Genomic DNA, 23,174 nt, shown 5'->3' with positions numbered 1-23,174 from the left:
GATAGTATGGATGTCATTCATAGGACCAAAGAAGTGGAACAACTGCCACTCCCCTTTTAAGTCATACTATGCACACAGAAGGCCTAAAGGATGCATTAGGTGGATTTAATCTTTGAAAGGCTCTGTACTTCCAGATTTCAAAAGTGAATTTGCTGTGTATTCCCACAGGAAGGCTGGAAACCTTTGGTGCAATGTGTCCCCATACATAACCAAGAACCAACTTACATTAGTGCCTAATCATTTATTATGATTTTTATTACAAATTCTCTGCAGCTTCCTTCAAAGCAAACCTGTTCAGGGAAACATGACCATAGGTTGGTGGTCTTTGCCCTCAGCAAGGCTTCTTGGTTAGATGAGCACACACTGGCTGTAAGGAGTGGGTTTGAGTTTGCTTTGGCTCATTTTCCTGTGGGTTATCCTGTGGAATAACTGGCCACTGTTCTCCTACAGTGTTCTCCTGTTACAGGAGAGGAAGCACATCTCCATCGCTGGACTTTGAAATGAATCTTTTCATTTTCTTCTTATGCAGATCCTTATGAATGGTGCTTTGAATAAGGCAGAGTATCTACAATCTCTTCACTGGTATAACTCAGCTCCTTTATTTGAACTCTGGTGCACTTTGAAAAAGAAGTGCTGGGCAGTCTGTGAGCTCTGTAGTAATGCACAGAAATATCTTCAAGTACATCTTCAAGCAGCAGAGTTAGAGACCTGTCATTTTAGGGAGATACTCTGTTGTCACAACTGCAGCCATTTTATAATGTAGTAATTTTTCTTTCCAACCCTAAGTAATGATACTCCATTCTTCAGAATATGCTGTCCCAGAATAAGAACAGTCTCAGGATTAGTGACACGATTCCCATTTATTGAAACTCCTCCATCTGTAATTTTCCGGTACCTTAAAAGCAAAACAGAAACAACTGTTACTTGCAAGAGAAAGCTACTTATTAAGAATTGAAAGTTCATTTACATTTGTTTTTGGTTTTTTTTGTTTTTATTTTGGTTTTTTTGGTTGTTGTTGTTGTTGATGATGTTGTTGGGTTCATAATTGAATACACTTGAATTCTTCTGCACTTCACTTCCAGTCCAGGTCAACAGTGACTGAAATTAACCTTAGCCTCTACTACTACACCTTCTGAGAAAGGTAAATACTGTTTTGAGAATTAGCCACGAGCACAGCTGAGAACTCACCCACTAGGTCCTTCTGGAATGGCATTTGCTTTGCGACACAAGTCAAGAACAGTCATCCCAGGTTCCAGCATCAGTTCAGCAGAAGTAGCTTGTCTGAAAAGTTCCTGTAGCTCTTGGTCAGACATTTCTTCCAGTGCCTCCACACTGCTGTAATAAAGGGCCTTAGTGCACCTGTGAGAACAAAGAGCATTCAAAATACAGAGCTAGTCTTCTCTTCACACAAAGTGCTACTCATCAGATTCCCCTCCCCAGTTTCTTTTGTGAGTCCGCAAACTAACAGAAATACTTTTAATACACCCCCATTTTTTTATTGTACCCTACTGCCCTGCAAGTTTTAAAAATATTTTTAGTGTATTTTTAAGTCTACAGGATTATTACATTTTTCTCTTCTAATATCTAAGCAGCAACTTAATAGATCAAAATAATCCCTGAAAAGCTATGGAGAATTCCCATAGAAATCTGAAACAAAACTGCCTGATAAATCAAACTTTACCTCTTAGCAGATTCCAACCCCTCTCTACCATGGACAAGCTTAGTTACTTCAGCAGCCAGTCGTTTCTGAGGGCCCCACTTCTCAGGTTCTTTAGCATGCATTTCCATGATGTGGGCAATCTCCTCAAGAGGAAGGAACGTGAATAGTTTCAGGTATCTATGAGCAGGGAAAAAATACTATGTCTATATAGCCATCATTATAGATTTCCTGCCTTTGTCATTCAAACTTCAGTAACTGCATGGAAATGATTCTTAGTCAATTTAAGAAATACATATTAAGATGCTCTGTCCTTTCAATCAAATCTTTAAAACTCACATTTTACTTAATATTCTGCCTAAGGTCAAGTCTTCAGACATAAGATAGTGTCGGATGCTTTTATGAAACTTGTACTCCAGTAAACGATTTCGTTTTCTCTGGAAACTTTTACAGGATTTACTAGAATCATGTGTCAACTAACAAGGTTTTGTATTGATCCTAGGAGATCCACAATATGCTAATGCAAAATCCCACTGCCAGTCTGTGGCCATCATGGGACAGAAGCATACTTGTGTTGGCAAGTATCTCAGCAGGAAGACTATTTAGGATAATCAAGAATTTAAAGATGTACTCTAAGCCTACTCTTTACAACAAAGTCAATTTTAATGAGCTGTCAGTCCCATGCAGTGTATTAAAGGTACCTTTACTGGTAAAAAGTCTGAATGGCTGAAGTATTTTAGTGTAATGCACCCACATACCCTTCCTTTCAGTCTGAAAGGTGCTGGGGATCAGAACATGGATTTGAGTTAGCAGGGGATAAACCTTTCAGAGATGTAAGGAGGTTATAAGGCAGGACCCAATATGAAAGGGAAGTAGCTCAGATTTAACAGTGCTATTGATGTTTAAAGTAAAATAGATTTAGAGAAGAACACAGAGTAACTTATTAAAATCAATGTAGTAATGTAGTGTACTGAAAAAAAACTCTGATGCTACAGTACTAAAACCAACATGCCATATAAGAGAGTCAACCCACTGGCAGAACAAAATGCATTACTGCTTCACTCCTCTGTCATCTGCCTTTTAATTTTCTGGTGCATATTTCAGCATATGGAAGTTCTACTATCCTGTCTACTTAGGAACCAGTCATGCCTGTTTATTTCATGAACAGTTATAATTAACACATACTTCTACATGGAGCTCGTGTTGCACATAATTAAATGAAGCAGTTACAGTGAACAGTTAGAATCAGGTTTTATGAGCAGCGACAAGAAGCAAGATGGAGAAAAACTTACTTTTCAACTACGTTATCTTGCTGTCTGACAAAAAACTGATAGAGCTCAAAAGGAGAAGTCTTCTCCCTGTTCAGCCAAACTGCATTTCCAGCAGTCTTTCCCAGTTTATCACCAGTAGTACTCGTAATAAGAGGTACAGTAATTCCAAACACCTCTGCTCCTGTCATCCTGAGAAAGAAGAGTCACTGCATGTTAAGACAAATAAATCATATCTTGGTAAAGCTGGCTAAAATACAAACATTCTGCAAGATTCTATACTTGATATAAAGCTAGGGATGATGGGCAAAAAGATGCCAGAACACTACTGTGCAAAGAGTACTTTAGGGAAAAAAACAGCACCAGAAGTTTTAAAGTTATTTTGTATGTATCAAATACATTTATGTACTTTAAGTACATATGTTCTATACTGCAACTGTCTCATAATCGCATTTGGTGTGATTACACCAGCATGGGTGTGCTGGCAGATTTGTCTCGATTTTGTCCCATGCTTCAGGGTGTTTCATTTTGGTTCCTGGATTCACTAATACAAGAACCTATTATTTTTCTTAAAAGCTCATATAAACCTGGTCAAAATGGTCCAATTAATGGTCAGGCCAATTAATTACTCCTCTCAAATCACAGGGCTTTGTGTGTGGCCAAATCTCTTGTTGCTTTAAAGACTATAAGCACCAAGCTGCACAACATTCTGTCATGGAATCACAGAACTGGTGAGTCTGGGACCTCTGAGACCGTCGAGTCCAACCTGTGACCGAACATCACCGTGTCACCTGGAGCATGGCACTAAGTGCCAGGTGCAGTCTTCCCTTACACACCTCCAGGGACAGCGACTCCACCCCCTCCCTGGGCAGTCCATTGCATCGCTGCTCTTCTCCAGACTCGCTCCAGCACCTCCATGTCCTCCTGCATGAGGGGCCCAGGGATGGACACAGCACTCGAGCTGCGGCCTCACCAGTGCCCAGCACAGGGTGACGATGACATCCCCGCTCCCGCTGGCCGCCCCACCGCTCGCCCGCTGCCCGGACCCTGCGCATCACCTCCCGCCCCGCGCTCCCGCCGTACTTGGTGACGAGCTCGTATCCGGACATGATGTTTCCCATCTGGTCGTGGCCGCCCAGCTGGATGCGGCAGCCGTGGTGCCGGTGGAGGTGCAGGAAGTCGTAGGCCTGCAGCGCGGGATACAGGAACTCGGCCAGGCTCATGCCCTCGGCGCTGCGCAGCCGCGCCTGGCAGCTCTGCCGGCTCAGCAGCGTGCCCATGCGGAGGCGCCCGCCCGCGCCGCCCAGGAAGCGGAGCAGCGGCTCCCGGCCGAGCCAGCGGGCGTTGTCCAGCAGGGCGGCGCGGCCGAGCCGCCCGGCCCCCGGCTCCCAGAACAGCTCCCGGTGGTTCCCGAACAGCCGCTCCAGCCCCGCGCGCAGCGCCCGCGCCTGCGCGCGCACCCGCCCCGCCGGCAGCGGCTCCCGCGCGCGCTCCCGCCCGCTGGGGTCCCCGAGCCGCGCCGTGGCCCCGCCCACCACGGCGATGACGTCGTGGCCCGCGCGCTGGAAGTGCAGCAGCGCCATGACGGGCAGCAGGTGCCCCACGTGCAGCGAGTCCGCCGTGGGGTCGAAGCCGCAGTAGGCGGCCAGCGGCGGCCGGCCCGGCTCCAGCAGCGCCGGCAGCTGCTCCTCCGCGCTCTGCGCCGGGAACACCTCCTGGAACAGCCCGCGCTCGCACTGCGCCGCCAGCAGCCCCGCGGCGCCCCGCGCCCGCCGCGCCTGCTCGTGGGCCCGGCGGCGGAGCGGCGGCGGCGGGAGCGGGGCCCGGCGCGGGCCCCAGAGCGCCGCCGCCCGCCCGCAGCGCCGGCACAGCGCGGGCGCCGCCATCGCGCGCGGGGCACGCCGGGAGCGCCGGGCGGGCGGGGCCGCGGCGCTGGCACCGCCCCGGAAGCGGGAGCCGGCGGGGCGCGGGCGGGGTGAGCTGCCTGGGAGGGCCCGGGCGGTGCGGGCCGTGCCCCGAACGCGGGACTGCGGCCACGCTCTGCGCCGGCTGGCGGTTCTTCTCCGCGACATTAAAGATACGACAAAAGCGGCGTGTGTTGGCTCCTCCTCCGCTGCGCCTTTCCCAGCCCGGCATACCGGGAGTTCAGGTGCTGCCAGGCGGTGGGAATCGGCCCCTCGGCTGGCGCTTGGCAGAGCGGGTACCACGTGCCTGGGCTTTAGAATTTACAGACCCTAGAATTTATTAGCTGTGTTCCCAGAATTGATTCGCTACATTCCTAGAATGTGTTAGCTATATTCCTAGAAAATATTAGGTGTGCTACATGTCTTGAATGCTTAGGAAGAGGCGGCTCAAACCATAGATAGAGGTGTGCAGCTGTAGGCACATGGGTGATAGAAGGAAGACTGAGGAAACATGCACCTCGGATATGGGGAATGCTGAGGTATGCAATGGATTTTTTGCTTCAGTCCTCACTGGCAGGTGTTCCAAGCACCCCGGCAGAGTTGCAGAAGGAAAGGTAAGGGAGAGGAGAATGAACCACCTTCTGTAGGAGAAGATGAGGTTTGAGCCTGTCTAAGGAAACTGGGGGTGCACAAGTCCATAGGACACGATGAGGTGCTTTCACAGGACCTGAGGGGACTGGTGGGATGAAATGTCTAAGCCACTCTCCATGGTATTTGAGGAGCTGTGGCAGTCTGGTGAGGTTCCCACTGACTGGAAAAGGGGGTCAGTTGTTTGTTGATTACCTTTGAGACAATGGCAAGCACTTTGTAGACATTGTCAACATCTTTGCCATTCTGTGTTAGAAACAATATGTGGAGGTGATAATACAACGGGAAGATCAATAAATGGAAATACTGTGCAGATGTAGAAAAGTTTAGATTATTAACTTGACAAATAATACTAACAAGAAGAGTAACTGACACACTAGATCCCAAAAACCAGCCATTGTCTCATAATGGGCCTGGTGGTGTTCTCCATGCAGCACTTTCACACTCAGCTGAGATTCCTATGCTCTAGCATTCTCTATTCCTATTTAAGTGCCAGCAAAAGCAATGACTATGGCAAGTTCTTCCTTGCTGTAGGTTCAGGTAAAGGCCCAGCTGGAGCAGATGGTTTGATTCCTTTGTGCTGGAAGGGGCCAGTGACTTCACATAATCCCTTTTTCCTCCCGTGTTGGCTCACAACAACCCCCTGCAATGCTACAGGCTGGGAGAAGAGTGACTGGAAAGCTGCCTGGGGAAAATCAGCCTGGGGCTGCTGCTTGAGGGTAGCTGAACATGAGCGAGCAGCGGACCCAGGTAGCCAAGAAGCCCAATGGCATCGTGGCCTCTGCCAGCAAGAGTGGGGCCAGCAGGACCACGGCAGTGATTGTCCCTCTGCTCAGCACTGGTGAGGCCACACCCCAAACCCTGTGTCCAGTTTTGGGCCCTTCATGACACGAAGGACATTGAGGTGCTGGAGCGTGTCCAAAGAAGGGCGATGGAACTGGTGAAGGACCAGAAATTCACTTATTTGAAATCTCTGAGATGCTATGTTGTGATAGCAACAATGAACCAGTTAATTCTGCTACAGAGCTAATTTTTGCCATTTTGTTCTTTATTCATGTCTCCTGTACTTCTGCTTTCATTTCACAGGGACAGCCTGTGGCTGCTGGGATGGTGAACCAGCATAAAGCTCCACAACAGCACAAGCTTTAGAATCCACCTCCCCCAGCCCCTCTCCAGTAAATTCCCTGGTGCTGGGATAATCACCTTGTGATGACCGATGCTCTGGCTGCACCCACTGCCTTCCAGAGCACACCTCATACCAATACACCACTTTTCTTATTGCTTATGCTGTACTATGAGGGTTTTTTTTCTTTATGAGGGGTGGGAAAAGCATTTGCTTTCAGTGTACATCTACGGGGTAGCCTGGCAAGAGAACAGTTGTTATTTTCTGCAGTCCTTAATCCCTCTGCAGCTTTTATCTCTCAGATTAGTCAGAGCATTTGAACAAATAGTTTTCCTTTGATGTGGTTTGTCACCCTCCCTCACATTTATTTTACTTCATTTGATCTTCTTATTTTTCAATATATCTATTTTTTTATCTTGTCATCTTTTTCAGCTAAAAAGTAACTTGTTCCCTGTTTCCTCACCTCTCTCCATCCTCTCTTTCTCTGCTCTAATTGGTTGTTTAATTTTGTTTCTTTTTCATGGACCTCCTTATATGTCCTCTGATAGGTGCATAGCTGTTTTTAATTGGTCTTTGTGCCATATTGATCTTGTTTTAGATTTAATATCCATCCTTCAAACACCAGACCAATAAATGTGGAATATGATTTAATCTTTTTCCATGCTAAATATTTTTTTTGGCTTTACAACGACCCAGGGGTTTGCAGACTATGGTGCTGACAGCTGCTTTTGTCCTTGATTCTAGACTCCATCAAATTCAGTTTCAATACTGGATTTTTCTAAGACAACCCCAAACCCAGAATCAAGTATAAAAATCCTCTTTAGTTTTAAAATACTGTTGTGATGATGTTATTATTTGTGGCTTGTTAGCTTTCTGCAATTCTTTTTTTACGTAGCTTTTTTAGACATGACAGTATCCTAAGTCCAAAATCTCTCCATTCTCCACAAACAGTCATGCACGGAGTTAATTTTCAAATAGGAGAAAAGTCTTGGGAAGAAAGTTCTGCACCTCCCGTGAAATTTAAGTAATTACACAATGTGTATAGGCACATGGGATCTTTTTCCCAAAGCTTATGGGTTGGCATCACTCACTAATAAAGTATTTGCTTGTGACATAACTGAGAAAACTTTTGTGACTATTTTGCCACCCTGCCATACTGTAATGGTCAAATTATTCATTCTGAGAACCATTCACTTTAAAGATTAAGGCAAAGCCAAGGGTGATCCCTTGTGGCTGTATAATGGGATACCAGTAATGTAACCAGGGAAAGTAGGAAGTGTTTGGGACTCAATCCCATTAGGAGACAGGCTAAGCCTAAGTAGAAGAAATGTGGATGCAGTTAGAGATGATTAAGGTGCTTAGTCTTTCCATTATATATCATCAATCTTTAGGTGTGATTGTCTTCCTATAAATCATAAAGTAATTTATTTTAGCCTTGTAAGCAAATTATTTTTTCAGGCATTTTGAAAGCATTTTCACACAAGGAAATCCAGAACTGACAGTAGAGGCTTAGCTTCCATTATGATAAATAGAATAGTCATGAAAGGATCATTATTTTCATGGCAATGTACTTGGAAAAATAACACAGAATAAAACAAGAGCTAACAAGACATAATAATGAGAATAAGAATGTTTCCTTTTCTAATTCAGTTGTTCAGAATGAATCCTTTATCCTGGTTGACTTAGTATTCTGGATGATGCTGATGGAAAAGAGAAAACCCTTCTGCTTTCAGAATATAAAAGTAAATAGGAAAGCTGAAACTCCCTCTGCTTGCCAGTGCAGGTGTAAAAACTTCCTGGTGGTTTGAAGGAAATTACTTGGACAGTTCAGGGAACTGCTGTGCGAAATCAAAGTAAATATAAAATGCTGGTATGAAAGGCCTGGGTGGAGCCTGGGGAGCACCCACACAGTTCTGTGAGCAGTAGTTGATGTGACTTCCAGTGGTAGGCACCCTTCCACTTGTATTTTCCTCCTTGTTCTTCACTGAGCCCTTGGCTCCTTTGCCCTTCACTATTCTCAAGTAGATGCAGGTATAATCAAAGTCAACCCTTACAGTATTGTGGGATGTCATTCCCAAAGAAAGGTAACATTTCCTATAAACTGCAACTCTCTCTATGTCAATTGAATATCAAATCACCTGGGGTCTTGGAAACTCTTAAAAGAATTCCCCAGTCACGTTACTTAACTGGAATAATTTTTGAGGTAATTTATTAGTGGTACCATTGTCTTTTGTGTCCCCCCAGGAAGAGTGCCGGGCTGAGGGACGAGTGCAGAGCTGTCACATCATGGCTGAGGTGTTCGCTGACGTTTCCACTTCATGCCTGAGTTTTCACCCAGTATTTGATTCCTATTCTTTCAGAGAAGATCCTCATTCCATTGCAAAGAATCATTATTAAATGTAACTCAGTTTAAAACTCTGCTTCGATTTGTGCCAGCATTTGTTCCCTTTTGCAATAGAAGGAATTCCTGATCCGCTGTCCTGCCGGTAAAGCCAAGTTTTTCGTGCATCAGCCAGGAGGTGGCAATACAAGAGCTTGATATGCTGAATTTTGGTGCTATTCGTGCCGGGTAAGCTTTGGGGTATTAGCTAAGTAAAGATATTTACAGTGTTCCTGCAGAGTTTGGCTTTCTCTGCCAGTGCCCCACATCTGCATAATTGACTTCATGCAAAAGCCGAGGGAGACTAAGCTGATTTTCTGGATCAATGATTGAAGCCTTTTATGTGGCTAATAATTGATATCTTTATTTAAGTGGCTCAGTAGTGAATGAGAGTTGTTATGTGAGGAACTCAGCTGCCGTTAAAAGCAAAAGATCTTAAGAAAGGGGATGCACTGATAACATACAGCTGTCCCACTGGGAGTTTTCTCCTGGCTTTAACTTCTGACCTTCCTGAAGGCCAAGGAAACCTGAACACCTCACATGTGTAGAATTCCCAGACGTGATTGCTTCACAACATTAGCATCTGCCTTTTTCATCCAGGCTTTTTGATTCACTTCTCAGCATGGCTGATGCTTGTTTTTCTGCCTTATAAGAGCATTCAGCACTGGTGCCAGGTGGAAATAGTTAATTTCCAGTCTTTTTCATCTTTTCTTGTCATTTTCAGGCATTAAGGAAAGTAATAATATCTCTGTACTTCCAAGGACTAGTTTTCCACCCACTGTAATGGAGATAGTATTTTAAGACATTTTCTATTTTGACATTAGCTCTTTCAGTAGCAGTCAGTGCTACAGCTTTTCAGAAGGTGGAGTTCTCTGTTTTCTCATTCAGATAGACTAAAAAGCTTCTAGCACAAGAAATGTATTGTGGACTTGGCAGATGTCTCGTGTCACTCTATTCACCACAGTGTTTATTTGAACATAGAGAAATTATGGATGTGCATTTTGTTATTTCACATGAAAGTGCTAACAGCCTGCTACTGTCTTTTCCTGACATGGAAACAAGTTTTCCTCTAAGTACTTTATGGAAAATCTTGCTTTCAATCAGCCAATGCACTATGAAGTCTGTTAGCAAATATGTCTTTCAAGTACATGCAAGTTTGTGGTTTAGGAAACAAATAGCAATGTAAGGAGAGGAGCATAGTAGGAAGCCTTGAAAGAGTAAATAACTTTTGAGAGGGGAACTTCCCTAAGAAAGATCTGAGATAAGATTCTGCCAATGAGTTGGGTGTTCAGTGTGTCAGAAGTGCTGTGGGCACGGATGCTGGGACTGCCTTGTATTTCAAATAACTAAAAGCTCTTCTGCACAGGCAGTGATGGCCCCTCTCAGTTTGGGCACTTTGCTGGACCAGGGGCACTGGCACTCGTGTGCCCTTGTCCCCTCAGAATTCAAGATTCACAACTGTTAAAGCTTGAAGGAACTGAATTGGCTGATTTGCCCTCTGCACAATGCTGACCATGGGATTTAACAGTTGACAGAAATTGCAGAAATGTAGACCTTGTATTTGGCAGGAGCAGATAGACCACAGCCCAGGTGGCTTTCAAAAGGATCTCTAACCCTATCTGTTAACATCAGACAGCCTGCTTAGGCAGCTGATAAACAAACTTTGTCTTCAAAGCTGATAACAACAGATTTCCCCTGACAAAACATGCACAACCCCCAAAGCCTCTTCTCTTTCTTGTGGTTGTTTGTATGCAGTCTCAGCCTTCTTGCTCAGATACTGCACAGCCTCAGGCCATGCTCCTGGCAGGTTATCTAAAAAAAAGCTTTGAGAAGCTGGCTGGTGATTGAAGAAATGAAAGTGTGCTTTGGGACATGATGTTTGAGGAGCTGGATGGCTCCTGCTTTTCCCTTGCAGCTTTCTCTAGTTATAATCACCAGCCCGGGGGCAAGATGCTGGACACAGATCCCAATGGGAGCCATTTTCCAGGGATAACAAGTAACTGGCTGTACCAGCAGAAGGATAACTCAGCTCAGTGTTGAGCTGATAGGATATTTCTGTCCTAAATTGTTCTGCAGTGTCAAATGATGAAAGTAATTTCACACTTCTATTAATCCATGGGTTTTAGATGTTACCCTGACAGCTATGACTGTATAGAATAGCATGTACCTATGGGAGGGGGGAATTTGAAAGGGAAAAGAGGAACAGAGTATGACCACTAGTCTGAAAGTACAGTGCTAAAGAGAGAGGCCACACACCATATGCTTTTCTTCCAGAAAAACAAATGATGACAGTGTCTTCTCTCATCATGTAGTTTGTTTTTCTCATGTTTGTCTTGAAATGGATACTGAACATTTGTTGTATTGCTCATTTCTGATTCTGATTTAAGGTGTTTAGATATGTTTAAACCTAACAGAAGGAACCTGGTGACCACTTGGGCAAGACATGAAATGATGTTCCCTGACATAGACAACTGTGACTGTGTTCGAGGGGTCCTGGGACGAGGGAAGACATGAGAATCTGGACTCCATTTTTCAGAAGGCTGATTTATTACATTATCATATATATTATATTAAAAATGCTGTACTAAAACTATACTAAAAGAATAGAGAGAAAGGATTCATCAGAAGGCTGGAAAGGAATAGAAAAGAATGAATAACAAAAACTCGCGACTCTCAGAGTCCAACGCAGCTGGATCTTTGGTTATTAAGTAGAAACACCTCACATGGACCAATCAAAGATGCACCTGCTGCATTCCTCAGCAACAGTTATTGTTTACATTTCTTTCCTGAGGCTCCTCAGCTTCTCATGAGAAAAAATCCTAGCAAAGGATTTTCATAAAAATATCATGGTGACAGACAACAGTGTCAGTGTTCATTCTGGGTTGGTGGTTATTTTCCATATATATATATATTTAATATATATATATATTTATATATCTGTTATTGATGTTCACAGATGATTAATTTGATGGGTTTGTGGTTTTAAAGCTAATAATTTATATTCCTGCTCTGTTCCTGGAAGGGAAAAGCTTGCTCTTCCTTGCCAGGAATCATTAGTCAATGCACTCGGTTCAGGCTGTTCATATCTTATGTATTATTATGTGATGAGGGGGAATTACAGAGTGGGATTCTGCCTGAAATCTTCTAGGCCTGTGGGAGTTTCCCCAACATGTCACAGACTTCTTCAAATACGTGATAAGGCAAGCTGCAAATGCTGATAAAAGATAGAGAAAAATGTTTGTTTTTCACAATAGAGGGGAATTACCAACTGGAATCCTTTACAGATCAATGTTAAGATCAGTGCTGTTTGAAATACCTATAAACAATGTGGGCAAGTAATTGGTTAGTGAATGGTTGTTGAGGAGTGGATGGTATCAGCTCCCAAAGACATTTCAAGGTATTCTAACCTAATCATGTTTAGAGATTTGCTGTGTATTGAGGTGCCATCATATCTGGTCTGGCTTCTCAGGCATCGTGGAGTTGTCAGGCTGCATGGAATTCAAGAGGAGGAGAAGCCTTAAAGTTAATGTTTCTGCTAGGTTTGTAAGAAAAAAATATTTTTTCTAAAGCAGGTTTCACTAAGAGAAAAAGCATTTGTTCCTTCTGTTACCAGAAATGCTTTGTTACAAGACCCATTTACAAGCAGGGAGAGTAACTTTGGCCTGTGCCCAAATGCATTTTTAGTTTAAATACAGAGTAAAGCAGTAGTTGGTACAAACAGCCATTGAACATGAAGAAACAAGCCTGCCCTGCCCTGTCCAGCCTGCCTTGGAGCCTCCCCGCCTTATCCAAGGCCCAGGACCCTGTTACACTCAGCCCAGGACACCTGTCCTGGCAACTTTATAGGGGTAGCCCTGCCTGGCCTCCTTTTGCTCCTGTTGAACCCCCTGGTCCTGGCTCATTCCTTGATGTGCCTAGTGTGGCAGAGGTCTGTTGGCCCCCTGCTTGTCCCCTCTCCTGGGGCACCACAGGGTTATACCTAGGAAAGGCAGGTCTGTCAGTGAAACACAGGATATCTGGGGATGCCAGGTGTCTCAGAAGGGTGGGCTTTGTTTTCTGTCTTTGCTGAAAAGTGCCTACCTTCACCTGCAGCTCTCAGCATGAGCCTGTTCCTGAATCTCACCCCTCCTGCTTCAGAGGCAGCTATTTGTCCCCTGGCCGCAGTCCCCAAGGTCAGCTGCATTGCAGCTGGGGCCATGAACACTGCAGGGACACGTCTGCACTCCTGTGTGACACTGGTGAAAACCAACAGCCCAGAATGCTGAGCTTTGTAAGAAGCAGTGGCTTTTGCTGGCTGTGAGCTGCAGTGAGAGTCTGGGTGAAGTGGCTGTCAGCCCAGAAGTGTTCTAGCTGTGAAATTATAATGTTGGGCAGGCCAAACCAGCAGAGATGGAAGAGCAGCCTGAAATACCAGCTTCTCCATGGTGATTCAATCCGTGCCAGGAGTGAACTGGATGCAGTGTCTGCTAAAGAGCATTAGATCAGCATGATGCTCATTCTCATTATCAGCTGAAAGTATGTCTGTGGTCCCACACGTCCCCAGAGATGTTAAGTGGTGGGGTTTGCTCCATTACTTGCTTTCCCTTTGCCAATCCACTCCTGTGCAGCAGCTGCAGGTTGGGAGATGTCCATGGAAATTGAAGCTGCTCAGTCATGATTTGGGTGATGGAAACTTAGAGATTTCCTCAGCCTGTTGAAATGGATCTGGCAATGGTCAGTCTTCCTTATTTCTATGGGACTCCAGTGACCTGAAAACCAGGCAAACAATGGCCCTGTATATCCCTGTCTACAATTGCTTCATTATCCTTGCAAATAAGGAGAGTGAGGGTTGCTCAGTGCTATGTGTATCTTAGCATTATGGCTAACTGTGGGATATTGTTAGCTGTTTACATTGCTTAACGTTAAAGTGAAACAAGACAAACTATTTCAGAGCCCAGGATAACTCCTGGCTGCCAAACAGAAGGGAAGAAATCCAGGTGCAGCTGTATAAGCACTTTAAATTTTTGTGTGTGTGTGAACCTGAAATAACCCTGAGGAATTCATTACTCAGTCTTTATCATGAGCACACAAACAAACAGGTTTTCTATAAATAGCAGTTTCATTAACAGTGGTGGGTAAAGGAGCCTCTTGTGTGTGTGGCCTTGATACGGTGTTTATGTAACCAGTGGATCATGATTAACATTTATTAGGGTTAACCATGATTGCTATATAACCTATACTATATATTACTGTATAACCTATGATTGTGTAGCAGGTTATACCTCTACACACATATATGGGATTAATATTAAAGTGTATATAAGAATAAAGTATATATATATATATATATATATACATATATAAAAATATACATATACTTGAATACAGCCCTATAGTCCTGTTAAAGCTCACGGAAACTCATGTGAAGAAGGAAGAGCAAAGAGCAGGGAAGTCACCCTGGCTGTTGGAGGCTTTCCCAGCTGGCTAAAACCAATGCAGCTGGCTCTTGCCTCTGTCTTACACAGAATTAGATTTTTGCCTGCTGACATTTGTTTGGTCAAATGCATTTGAGTAAAGAGGAAGAGCAGAGGTAACTTCAGAAGCCAACTTTTTAAAATAAACCAAACCAAAATACCCATAAGTGTGGTCCCTACACTCAGCACAGGCAGCTTTGGCAGATTCTCTGATGGTACTTTGAGTGCTACAGAAAGCTCAGTAATCCACAGCAACTGCTGCTTACCTCCAAAATATATTGAGACATTTACTTGGGACTGAGAAACATTTTAAGTCCTCCTTTTTACCTGTTGTGACTTACTGCATTTGGTTCTTTGGAGCTTTCCACCCCACATCTCTTGTCACAAAAGCCTCAGGAAAGCTCTATGGACATGTCCAGAGCCACGTGCCCTCCACAAGGTGTTGTTTCAGCTTGAGCTGGTGACAAGTCCTGAGAACCAACAAGTTCAGAGCTGGAGAATGGGAAGAGTGCAGCAGAGCCAAGCCAAAAAACCTCAAACCCAACATTTAAACCCAAAGGGAAATCTTCCTGTTCACTGTACTCCCTTGCCTGAATGCCTCAGTAAAACAGCATTTTTGTCTCAGGGCATGAAAGGTCTCCCTGCTTTCTTCTTGAAGCCCAGTTTCGGTGATGTGAGGGGTGGATAGCAAGGCAGAATCACAGAATACATTGAGAAATGATCAGGATAAAAAAAGATTTAAATGCAGCCATTCAAAGGTAAGTGGTAAATCCATTAAATGCAATCAGAATTATTAGACTATCAATCGGTTGCAAAAGCTTCAGTGAGACACCAGCTCAAGAAAATGTTCAGCAGCTACAGGGACAAAGTGCTTAGAAGGGTGGGGAGTCCTAAGCCATGAGTTGTACCTGTTCCCCATGTGCTACATGATATAGATGTTTTCTCACAGTGACTTTTCTACTTCATTTGTTTTATTTCAAGCAGATAACTCACCGTATTCCGCAGGCACCAGGTTTTTTCATAAGACAGTAATTTAACAGTTGAAAGCCTTTTTGCACATTTGTACTCCACTCACCCTTTCCTGTTTCCATAGAGGTTTCCCCGTCAGCATTTTCAGGTTATTATTTTTGTTGCCTGCCTGGTACATTAATTATCGTATGGTCCTTTAGTGCTTTCCTAAAGGACTGTGACCACTGTGTGCAAATCCTGGCAGGGGGAAAGACCTGAGTGGGGAGGGTTTAGCTAGAGAAATGAAGATGTTGTGTCACTGTGTGAGCCATGACATGTGAAAAGCAGCAGCAGGACAGGTCCAGGAGCCCTGGAGAGTCTCCCCAGGGGATGGCTGTAGCCCAGGCCATTGCCACTGGTCCAGCTGAGACTCCTCAGGACTGGCTGGAGGCTCCTGCAGCTGGGCAGCTGCTCAGTGGTGCTGGGATGGGGCCACCCTGCTCCTTCCCACCCTGGTGGGAGGCTCTCACTCAGGGCTGCAGTCCTGGGAGGCTGGATGGCCATTTCTGACCTGGCAGAGCCTTAGCCTGTCTTTGGGACTGCCACATGCTGCACAGAGGCCTCAAGTCCCTTTTTTTATATTTTTTCTTTATTTTTTCTTCCCATAATGGTTGAGTTATACCATAAATTAATTTAGCTTGGCATGTATAATTTCCACTGTGTTTAGAATGTGCTCAGCAGCTCGAGATTTGTTTGGTTGTTTAATATTACCTGATCTTTTGCACTGTGATGGGTGATTAATCTTTAGCTTTCAAATTATTAAGCAGTTCCTACACAGTATGAATTCAAAAGTCTGCACTTCCCATTCTGTCTCAATAGCCTGGGCACATATTAAATTTCATTTCTAATTACATATGTTAGGGTGAGTTATGGGCTATTACTCAAAATAAATTGTTCTTTGATGTCAGTTCAGCATATGAATGGCCAGTTGTAATTATACCAAGTTAAAACAGGACTTAGTGCTACTGTGCCTAGTCCAAAATAATTCTGTGCTTCTTTTAAATAGAATCAAATCAGCAATTTTCCATTGTTTATCAGCTCAATGCAGCCATTATGAAAGAATTTTTTCCTTTGTAGATTTGAGCTAAAAATTCAAGTGGCATGTAAATGGCATTGACAGAGGCAGAGGAAAGGTGATCCTTTCCAGTGTGCCATCTCCAGTTTCCATTTTCCTTCAAAGGAACCAGCCACTGGTGATTCACTGCACTTTTGCTTTGGTTCATTTCATTTTTATGAATGTGCTGAGTTCCCAATAAATGTGCCTATTTATCACAGGAAGACACCATCCAGTGTCTCAGCTGCCCCGTGGAGCAGCATCACACAGAGCTGTGCACAATTTGGGGGAGGGAGAGAAAGGGAGGGCACATGTTCTGCTGTCTGTCATTTAAGGACCCCGTGGATGTTCCTGGGGTTGTTTTGATGTTAAATACTGATCCTTTGCCATGCTGGAATGCACAGACACATTCTGCTGGAACATGTCAAGCCTCTGCATTTAACACAAACATAGGACTTCTTAAATGAGAGGACTAAACACACTCCTGGTGTCAGACCTTAACTTCCAGGGCTTTGCTTATTTAATCTGTGGCTGGCACGCATTTTGTGCTGGGTGGAATTTGTTATCAGCTGTGTTTACAGGCTGCTCCAAGGCTTTGTGGAGCTGTAAGGCTCTTTAGCATTTGTGGTTCTGGTGTTGGGCTGCCTGTTTTACAAGAGTGTGTGTGCGTTAGCTCTATTTTTGTTTTAATTATTGGCAGTAAATACACTTCAGGAGTGAAATATGTTTTGTCAGGAGAAATCTGGAAGTGCTTTCTCAGGAGAAAAATAATTAGAAAGGTTAATGCAATCCACTCTATATAAGACTTCAAACTCATTTGCTTGGAGATGTGAAGCAGATGCTTTGTTCACAAAACTAGATTAAATTAGCCCTGGGGGGGTGTCCCATTACTGTTTCTCCAGTACAGCAAAAAAGGCAAATTAAATCTATATCATTTTTCAGTATTGAAGATACAGTTAGCTTTTAAGTGTGTACAGTGCCCCATGCAAACAGTCTTTTTACTGCCTGCTTGGTTTCACACAGGCCTTCAGAGGGTGGAAACTGGAATTTTCATTTTATTGTATTAAAACCGTAGATCTCCTTGTCTGAGCTGTGTAGGAATGTGATTTTTACAGGATGGCAGAATCAGCCCTGGAAGCCCTGACCTGCCAGCCAGCTCCTTGCAACAAATGGAGCCCAGTTTTAGGAACGATTGAGGGGAACCAGCAGAGCCAACGGGTTGCCCCTGCCTGAGTAGGGCTTGCTCTTTTTTTGCGGAGAGGGGTTCAGGGCTGGCTGTATGTGCACCCTGCATTGTAAAAGCCCTAATGCTGCTCTTTCTGGGCTTCCATAGTCCTTGTGCTGGGCCTGGAGGTGCTAAAGTGTGCTGGGGCTCAGAGCCAGCAGCAGTTTTCAGCTGGTTCATGTTGGCAGGGCAGAACTTCCATCAAGTTGGCTCTGGCACTGACACTGGCACTCCCCTGGCACAAATCACACCCAGGACTCTCACTCAGCGCCTGCTTGTGCCTATCTGGCTGCAACTTTGGCTGTGAATTCAACAGGCTTCCTTGCAGGATGTTATAACCCAGATGTTTCAACCAGAAGAGGCAGAGGCTAGCCCTTAGTGGAAATAACTTTTTGATTAAGTCAAAGATAGAGAAATCATTTATTTGGCTCCATATAAAACCAGTTTTAGAAGCACAGGTCATGTTTCCTCCTGTAACCCAGATAGGAAATAGATTTCACAGCACAAAAAACTTTGTTCAGGTAATGGTGTCAGTGTGCCTTGAACTTGTCGTGACCCCACTGTCACTGCTCATGTGGGCTGAACTGCTGAAGAGATGCATAGAAATGAACAAAATGGGAAATTTAAGTTCTGTGAATTTCCTCCCTTTGAGATTAGTGGGTCCATCAGTCATTTCAGTTACAATAGGTTTGTTATCTCTGCAAATAATTTTTTACTACTGAAATCTTAGCCATCCTTCTGCTGGGATTAAGGCAGAAATTTGGAAGGGACAGAGGTAACTTTGGGGCTAAGATAAGAGAAGTTGTTTTTCAAGAAAGCACATGAGAGGAATTAATGATCCTTAATATGTTTCTTGATCATTGCTTGAGCCAAGATCTCATATATTTTCTCAGGCTGATGGGACAGCAGTGTAAAACTTCTGCATTTTATTATCTTGTTCTATATGCTCCAATTTATTACTTCCCCTTTGTCTGGCTAAACCCAAAAATATATAATACAGGTAAAGTTACTGCAGAAATGCAGTTCAGTCTGAGGCACAGAGGGAACAACTGCAGAGGGAGACTTCTTAATGGAATGTGAGGTTTTCATTGTAGCACTTTGCTTCTTCCCAGGTCTCCTGCCTAGGTGACCCCCCCCTTATTATCCTTTAAGCACCAGAACTGCATTGCCTCAGGACTGCTGGTGAAGGGCCCAGCCTCAAGCTTTCCTCTCAGGCTTGTGGAGTGCTCTCAGGCAGCTCCCCACTTAGCCTTCCATTGTTACCTGCCTTTTTTTGTTTGTTTTGGTGTTCCTGATTGTTCTTGTTTTGTTTTTTTGTTGTTGTTGTTGTTGTTGTTTTTACAGCATTTCTATCACCTGAAATTTATTATATTTGTTTATCTTCTGTCTCAGAAGACATTACAGCACTTGTGCTGGGAGTGATGCCCTTCCCAGTAACTCTTTGGCTACCCCTTTTCCATGGTTTGAGCCCAAGCAAACTTGTCTGCACCGCTTTCCCAATATAAGGTGACTACAAAGGGACTCTCAGAGAACTGTACAAGACACTACAAGCATGCCTTTGAAAGCCCAGTTGCTGGCATGCATGGAGTTTGTAGTTACACTGCTTTTACTTCTTCAGTGTGGAAACCCAGGGCACAGGGAATATTTCTCTGTCTGCTCTGGGGTGCCCTGACCCCCAGGGGAGCACTGACTTTGACCCTCATTCATGGAGAAAGCTTCCTAGACTTCAATACAGACTAGAATCCACAAAAGTGTGAAATAGATTATAGAGAGCAGTGTAGGTGTAGCACTTGGTGAGAAATTTAGGTTTTGGCATTTTTAGTATGTTGTGGATGGAAGGAAGATGGAGGGCACAGGGTGTCATCCTGGGTTTCTTCTTCATGCTTCTTCTTCTTCTTCCTCCTTCTTCATGGGTTTGGGTGGCATTTTGTAATTGGGCAGAAAAGTCCGCATTGTGGGCTCTTTGGGATTAGTTATTGGGTTAAAAGGGAAAATAATCTAGGTGTCAGTCCTTAATTGGATAGTTCAGTCTTAAAAGACCTTGGAACAAGAGATTGTTGGCCATTTTGTGCCTTCTAATGAGAAGCTGCCAAACTCATGGTTGTGAGACTGTTTTACTGATAAGAAATGATAAACACTTGAGCATCAACAGGAATTACTGTCTCAAGCGCCTTCAATCCAGACCCAGAGAAACCGATACTTCAGCAGTAATATTGCGAGTTAAATAGAGCAACTGGCTCAAAAGTGACTTTTTTCTGGCTTAATTCCTTCCTCTTGTCATTTGTGGATGCTACTTTTGTAGGAAACCACAGCATGTTCCAACAGCAGCTTCTCTGGCCCCAGCAACTTTTTCTTTTTCCCCACAGAGTCTCAGTTGCTGAGCACCACCCAATAGTCCTGTCATGGAGGAATTTCACCGATCAAAGGTGGTGTATGATGAAAAGGAATAAGAGTATTTGGTTAAAAGTGTGTTTACCCCATCAGGCTTTAAAAAAAAAATAATTAATGATTCTTTTCACAGCTGGAATAGGAGTGCTTGCACATGAAACTACAGGCAATAGTTCTTAACCTTTGATGGGTATACATTGATTTTACTCTCGTAATTCTTCTTGTTTTACTTGGATGCCTTCTTATCGGAATCAGGGGCCCTACATAATTCCAAAACAATGCTCTTACTTTGTAATGTGGTAGCCTGTAGGGTTTGATTTCCTAAATTTGCTTCAAGTAACAATCACACCCTAAATGCTTTTAATAGTTTAATAGTTTAATTCTGTTATGTCAAGACTGCTAACCTTGATGTCAAAATGCTCTTGGCTCCAGCTTATGTTAACTAAATCTGCTTTATGTTGCAAAGTCTCCTCTTGCAAAATTCCTGGAAGAGTGATTAATATGTTGGTGATTAGGAAAGCACACGAGTCCACCCTTAGGATTTACTAGAAAGGGCGGGGTTATTAGAACGTGTTTAACCAAAAGGATTTAATGAGACTCACGGAATGATTTGGGTTGGAAGGGACCTTTCAAAGGCCATCCAGTCTGATCCCATTGCAACAAGCAGATTCTTCAACTCCATCAGATTGCTGTGAGCCCCATGCAACCTGGCCTTTTTTCCTGGGATGAGGCATGGGGAGGAAGCAGTTAGCTCTGGAAATTTGCTGTTCACCAGTACAGGAATTATGAGTGATGGCCCCTGGCAAATTGCTCCTGGAAGAGTTATGTTACACCTTCATGGAAGAATGGAACAGGAACAGGACCTGAACTGCCTGATCCCTCCTACCAGTACTTTGGAATTGTGTTTTGCTTACCTTGGGGCTAAATATTTGTGGCACCATCTGTGAAAAAGAGACTGGCTGGTCCTAGGGAGGGGACATGCTGGTGTGTGCTCTGTGAGCTCTTTGGGTGGGTGAGGGGCACAGGGTTTGCTGGTTTTTTCCTCTCACCTTTGGGCTGAGTTATCTCTGAGGTCACTGGAGACTTTTGTGGGTCTCTGGTGCATTTTATTTATTTGTGTCCTCTACTTCCCTTTTCACAAAAGAAAAAGTAAAATCTAGAAGTAGGAATTACTACGTTCAGTATGTTCAAAATGCCTTTTTTTTTTCCTCCTTAAAAGGAGATGGTTCCTCTTTTCTTATAAATCCTAATTGGAACTTTTTCAGGGTTTCTGAAGCTGTGCCTCCTCTGCAACCTGGCTGCTGGGGAGACAGGACACAGCAGAGCCAGAGGCTTTGATGTGCCCCATGTTGCTGTTCCCACACTCAGCCCTTGCACCTGGCTTTGCTGCAGCCATCCTGCCATGCTGAGGTGGCAGCAGTGCAAGGTCCCTGCAGCAAGGCTGGATCCTGGCATCACTGACTGCACTGGAAATCATTTCCCACTTAATAAACCCTCACCTGCCCGATGTGGCAGTGCCAGCTGAGTCACCAGAGGGGCTCTGCTGGCACTTCCCAGGCAGAGGCCAACGCCTTTCCTTTGTTGCTGCCCTGGGCTGGCTTCCAGCAAACATCGAGGGTCAGTCCCAGCAGCAGGGAAGGGCTGGGGCTGGCAGGAGTGGGGCAATGCTCTCCTCTGTTTGCAGGTTTCCGCTACAGCTGGGAATTCACAGGGAGGCATTGATGTCTCTGTGGCTGCAGTAATGCACCGGAGAGACTTCCAGTGGAAATTACTGTGAAAAAATGGAGTAATCCATTTAAACCAAAATGAAGGCTGGGTGTGCCTTTCCAGACTGGAGTTCAGATGGCCAGCTGTGGTTTGCAGCAATCACAGCCACACACAAAGGACCCAGGGAGTGAAATCCCGTCAGTCAGTTCCTGGCTGAGCACAAACTGCACAGACCAAATGTGTCAACGTGACCCCACCCTGAGCTTTTACCTCCTGTGCACTCAGCAGCCTTGCAGCAAGGAGAGCACCTTCCTGAGAGTGGCACTTTTGAGACCTCCAGCCCTATTCCCATCCCACATCTGGAGCAGCTGAAACCTGCACAGCTGGGGCACACTCCCACTTGGATGCTTTTTCTGTTTCCTTCCTCTAAGGCTGGTTCAGGAAGACTGAGGAGGCAGCAGGGAGGTGTGGTAGCACTAGTTAGTGGCACTTTGAGCAGCAGAATTCCAGCTTTTCTCCTGGCTGGCAGGTAGAGGTGAGGGGAAAGCAGCCTGACACAGAACACTTCCTTTTGTTAACCATCCATATATTGTTCCATGTTTCTCCACAGAAGCTATCAGTGAGTCCTGTCAGTTGCTAATGAGGTCCCTCCTTTACAAGGTCAGCTTTTTACCTGGGCATCTCCACTTTGCCCAAGCCTCATTACAGTCAGTCAGCACCTTCCCTAAATCTGCTGGCCCTTGTGGGCTGACTGCTCTGACTTGGGACTATCAGTGGCTGAGGTGCTGAACCCCCTTTGAGGTCTGAGGCTGCAGCTTTCCAGGATGCAAGACCTCAGCTAATCCAGAAGAGAAACCCGGGACAGCATTTCAAGGCTTTAAATTACCAGGTAGAATCCAAACAATGTGGGTTTGTGAGTCACATGTAAGACATGCTACTGCAGCTCTTCTGAGATTAGTGGAATAATGGGCTGTGATGTGTATCTTTATGTCTTGTTTAGTGGTTGTGTTCCTGACTCAGTGGGCAAGAGAATGCTTCCTGAAATTAATTGCTTTGGGGGCAATTAACATCATCCATGATCATGAAGCAATGTGAGCAACAAAGCTTCTGGTTTTTCTCATCTGCCTAGGGAGGAGGTGCAGGTCTGGGACCTGAGTCAAATGGCTTTGAGCAAGAGAAGACTTGAAAAGGATGACTCTTGTCCTCTGAAGGAAAGAGGAAGGGAGAAGCCCTGTCCAGACTGACATAAAATGTTGAGACCCGTTCTCCCGGCTCACTGCATGAACAGAGCACGACAGCCTGGTGGGATGGGCAAGCATGCAAACACTGGAGACCTTTTTTTCCTGGAGTGCTTCTCTT

The 23,174-nt window shown here is 44.6% G+C and overlaps 1 protein-coding gene and 1 long non-coding RNA gene across 2 annotated transcripts; one reads left to right on the top strand and one right to left on the bottom strand.

The window, feature by feature from the left end:
• Nucleotides 1–221: 221 nt before the first annotated feature.
• On the bottom strand, nt 222–5,692 carry YARS2 (tyrosyl-tRNA synthetase 2). The gene is made up of 5 exons (XM_038155182.1): nt 4,009–5,692; nt 2,950–3,117; nt 1,682–1,837; nt 1,189–1,359; nt 222–895 (listed from the first exon to the last, which is right to left on the bottom strand). The coding sequence occupies exons 1-5, from the start codon at nt 4,995–4,997 to the stop codon at nt 736–738; spliced, it is 1,644 nt and encodes a 547-aa protein (XP_038011110.1). The 5' UTR covers nt 4,998–5,692; the 3' UTR covers nt 222–735.
• Nucleotides 4,940–9,106, top strand: LOC119708608. The gene is made up of 3 exons (XR_005259129.1): nt 4,940–5,074; nt 6,135–6,318; nt 8,845–9,106. It is a non-coding gene; the product is annotated as an uncharacterized LOC119708608 (long non-coding RNA).
• Nucleotides 9,107–23,174: the final 14,068 nt, after the last annotated feature.

Source organism: Motacilla alba, chromosome 1A (genome assembly GCF_015832195.1).
Source record: "Motacilla alba alba isolate MOTALB_02 chromosome 1A, Motacilla_alba_V1.0_pri, whole genome shotgun sequence".
Lineage (NCBI taxonomy): Eukaryota > Metazoa > Chordata > Aves > Passeriformes > Motacillidae > Motacilla > Motacilla alba.
The sequence above is the reverse complement of the archived record's forward strand: the minus strand, read 5'-3'. Positions and strand labels throughout refer to the sequence as shown.

Excerpts from the sequence above, each read along its gene's own strand:
- YARS2 (XM_038155182.1), bottom strand. The coding sequence starts at position 4,997 with ATGTCGCGGAGAAGAACCGCCAGCCGGCGCAGAGCGTGGCCGCAGTCC. Across the intron at positions 1,360-1,681 it reads GGGTTGGAATCTGCTAAGAG|GTGCACTAAGGCCCTTTATT; the intron begins GTAAAGTTTGAT and ends TTGTTCTCACAG. Across the intron at positions 896-1,188 it reads ATTCCAGAAGGACCTAGTGG|GTACCGGAAAATTACAGATG; the intron begins GTGAGTTCTCAG and ends TTTGCTTTTAAG.